At 41.1% G+C, this 3,761-nt stretch overlaps 1 protein-coding gene across 1 annotated transcript; it reads left to right on the top strand.

Moving 5' to 3' along the window:
* The first annotated feature begins 8 nt into the window (after nucleotides 1-8).
* Nucleotides 9-973, top strand: LOC101587922 (ribosome biogenesis regulatory protein homolog). Its single transcript, XM_023704810.1, has one exon. It carries the CDS (start codon nucleotides 15-17, stop codon nucleotides 492-494), a length of 480 nt encoding a protein of 159 aa, XP_023560578.1. The 5' UTR covers nucleotides 9-14; the 3' UTR covers nucleotides 495-973.
* The last annotated feature ends 2,788 nt before the right edge of the window (nucleotides 974-3,761 follow it).

Here is a 3,761-nt window from a genome sequence, read left to right as displayed (position 1 = left end):
CCCCCGCGGCCGGCATGCACCCGACCGGACACCAGAGTAAGGAGGAGCTGGGCCGCGCCATGCAGGTAGCGAAGGTCTCCACCGCCTCCGTGGGGCGCTTCCAGGAGCGCCTGCCCAAGGAGAAGGCGCCCCGGGGCTCGGGCAAAAAGAGGAAGTTCCAGCCCCTTTTCGGGGACTTTGCAGCTGAGAAAAAGAACCAGTTGGAGCTACTTCGCATCATGAACAGCAAGAGGCCTAAGCTAGATGTGACGAGGGCCACCAACAAGCAGATGAGAGAGGAGGACCAAGAAGAGGCCGCTAAGAGGAAGAAAATGGGCCCAAAGGGCAAGAGAAAAGGAGGCCGACAGGGTGCTGGGGGCAAGAGGAAAGGTGGCCCGCCCAGCCAGGGAGGGAAGAGAAAAGGAGGTTTGGGAGGCAGGACACAATCCCGGCCGCCTGGTTTGGGTAGCAAGAGGAAAGGAGGGCAGCGCCAAGGAGGAAAGAGGAGGAAGTAATAACTTTCATTGGAAGGGATGTCCCTGTTCCATAAAAGAAGAATGTACTGTATATGCAAAATGTTAAATTCTAGAGGGTGGAAAATGAGGTGCCTGTTGCCTTCATTGAACTTGCCAGTTGAAGGGATACAACTGCTCTCCACAGATGACTGTACGAGTTAACCAAGAACTTAGGTGGAGATAAGGGTATGTTTGAGGGCCTAAGAGTTGGGGAGATAATTTGAAGCCATGAAAGAATTCTATTCTTTGAGTTATCTTGCATTTACATTTTGGATATGGACTTAGGAGTTGGTCATGTTTCAGGAAGTTAATAGATGATTTGCACATTCCTGCGTTATTTTTATTATAACATTTGTAAGCAGAGAGGAAGTTATTTTCTAACTGGATTTACAAGTAACTATTATAAAAGTTATTTAATAAAAATGTGTAATGCTTTTAACTTTTTGACTTGGTAGAGTGGACATGATGCCATTGACTTGGATTTGCAGCATAAATTATTTTTTTTCTTAAAAACAGAAGTTAAATTATAAAATAAATAAATAAATAAAGTTCTTGATGACCTTCATACCTTATGGTCACACCTAAGCAGATCATCAACAAGAGACCCTTCTTTTGCTTTTGTGCCTCCATGTCCTCTCTCAACCACTCTTCTAACTCTGCATTCTTCTGAGCATGATGAGCTATTAGATCGGATCCTCTAATGATGTGTGGGAGTTTACCTGCCCCAGGGATTGTGACCTTTTTGAATGTCTTGAAATTCTTTAGTTGATGGTCATGATTGCTATTTACCTGGCATGAATTTCTGTAAGAGGAACTATTAACCACCAGTGATCTGAATTCAGTCGGAAGCATCCACCGTAGTCCTGAAGTTTGTTGTTAGAATCTTACAGTGTGCATTTGTTCTAAAACTGACCATATATCTTATTTTCCATTTGGATCATTGTAGTCCACAGTGTCGAATATACAGGATTAAATTTTTAAAATCCTTTGCATAACAGGATTTTATGTTTATTAAGATAACAGGATTTTATAATTCTATGATGGGTTAGTTAGAACATCTAACTGACATTTTTAAAAATCAGACATATTTCACTGAAAATGTGCAAAGAATTATTTTTTCTTATCTTCTCACATCAACTTTTATAAGTCTTTCAGTTCAGCAAAGATAGCACAGTCATAGATATTTTAGAATCTGTAAATACTCCCAAATGTGGGACCCCAAGATGATTATTGGTTGATTTCATAAGATGTCCCAGATTCAGCTTTGAGATCTGTTTTTATTTTCTTGGTCTGCTTTTTCCTTGGCCTAACCTTGGCTCAGAGTGAAGGTGTTCATCTTAGATTGCCTAGAAAGTCGCTCTTGGATCAGTGGGTTGAACTTGATAACTAATTGATCACAGAAACTGGTTTTTTAAAAGTGACATTTCAGTTGAAAGTCATATCAGCAAAACAAAACAGCTTTCAGGAAGTGTATATTCAATGAAATTCCAGAAGGAGGCCCTGGGCAGCTGTCTCCAAGTCTTGCACCACTGACGTGATGACCTGCTCAAACGTGACTTGGAGCAAAGTCTTCCTGTCAACAGAAGCCACTCTTCAGTCACAAATTCTTCCCTTGAGGTAAGAAGAAGCAAGCTACGTAACCAAATCTAAGACTTCAGTTTGAAATTCAGAGTATTCTTGTGTGGGATAAAAATGTTGAAATGTGTAAAAAAAATATTGTCTCTGTTGATCAGCTGTGTTTTTTATGAGATGTGGAAATAGATGCAGAACGTGACACAAGGACAAGCACAACAAAGGAGGGCCACCAGATTGTTCATGTCAGGAAGCTCAAACCTAAAAAGCAACCATTCACACTATCAAAGAAAACTATTTTCCAGAGTGAGTACGTTTAAAAACAGAGCCTTACCTCTGCAGAATAACTTGAAGTGGTTGAAATACTCTTAGAAATTCTTCTGAAAGCATAGTTTTAGTTTTAACTACTTTTGAAATTGTGTGCAGTGCCATGAGGAGATGTTTTACAGAATTAGAGTGCACAAGCATTTTATGCAACCAAGCTCTTTCATACCGAGGCTTGGAAATGCTTCAAGTCAACAGGAGAAACCATGTTCTAGAAGATCAGAATAAATATAAATCTATCAAATGGATACAAGACAAGAAACCCAAACTTAGGAGAAAAATGGAATGTAAAATTCAATTGATGAAAAGAAAATCTACAAAGCCATGCAGCAGGAGAAATGGAGAAAGAAAGTCCAGGAGATCGTGGGAATGACAAGGCAATTTTCCATTAGACTGCTTTTCTGAGTGTCTTCAACTTGTTTCTAGTGCCTTATGAAGTTAATTATCTGACCGAACTGCTTGCAGCTTTTGAATGGCGCTGTAGTCCCTTAGTGATTTTATGACTAGAATAACCAGAGCAGCTACAGGAAGCAAATTGCTTTCTCAGTTATCACATTGGTGACCAGAAAAATAATTGTCTGGAAAGCACACTGGGCAGTACCTGGCTCACAGGTCAGAAGTTCAATTCCTCTGTCCCCACTCTACCCTAAGAAAGGGTCTTTCTTCACAGCCTGGGTCAGAGCTACCTTCAACGTTGCACCATTCCAAGGACCACCAATGGCTGCAGGCAATGAAAAGCTTCCAGAAAGAGATTATCGAAAAAGAGGTATGGCTTTTCTCTAGTGCATTTGTTTTTAATGTTTAACAAGCTGACAGCAGTGATTACTCAAAGACAAATGGCTGACTTACTGGTTACTCCAACCCAAACAAATCGTCACCATGCTGTCAGGTTCTTGACAGCATCCTTTCCACTCAAGATGCTTAATGCATTTCCCGCATCTGCATGCAGTCCTTCGCCTCTCCCCACCAGCCATCATTTGCTAAGCTTTTATTAAGAGGTGAGAGGAAAGCCTGACTTCAGAGGTGGGTGTGGGAAGAGAATGAGCAGCAAAATCAGGGAGTTTGCATCATACCACGTCGCTAGACTGCATCTCTCTTTGCGCCATAGTTGGATAATTGATTTCCTGTAACCCACTGAGACTCCTAGTGACATTGTTTACAGTGATGCTTATGCCCTCAGCATTAGGTTTTCAGAAAGAAATCCAATTGTAGTCTAAGCTGAGGTATATTGGACACACGTCCCTGGCCCAAACTGCAGATCTTCCTGGAAAGAACATATACTTTAAAATATTGGCTAAATCTAAACCTGGCTCAAGTTTCAATTATTTATTTTAGATTGTCCTTCAAAATCTGGGCTGGGTCTCTAAGACA

The sequence above is a fragment of the Octodon degus genome, unplaced genomic scaffold, assembly GCF_000260255.1.
Source record: "Octodon degus isolate 3935 unplaced genomic scaffold, OctDeg1.0 scaffold00204, whole genome shotgun sequence".
In the NCBI taxonomy this organism is placed as follows: domain Eukaryota; kingdom Metazoa; phylum Chordata; class Mammalia; order Rodentia; family Octodontidae; genus Octodon; species Octodon degus.
The sequence above is the reverse complement of the archived record's forward strand: the minus strand, read 5'-3'. Positions and strand labels throughout refer to the sequence as shown.

Coding starts and splice junctions, on each gene's coding strand:
- LOC101587922 (XM_023704810.1), top strand. CDS start 15: ATGCACCCGACCGGACACCAGAGTAAGGAGGAGCTGGGCCGCGCCATG.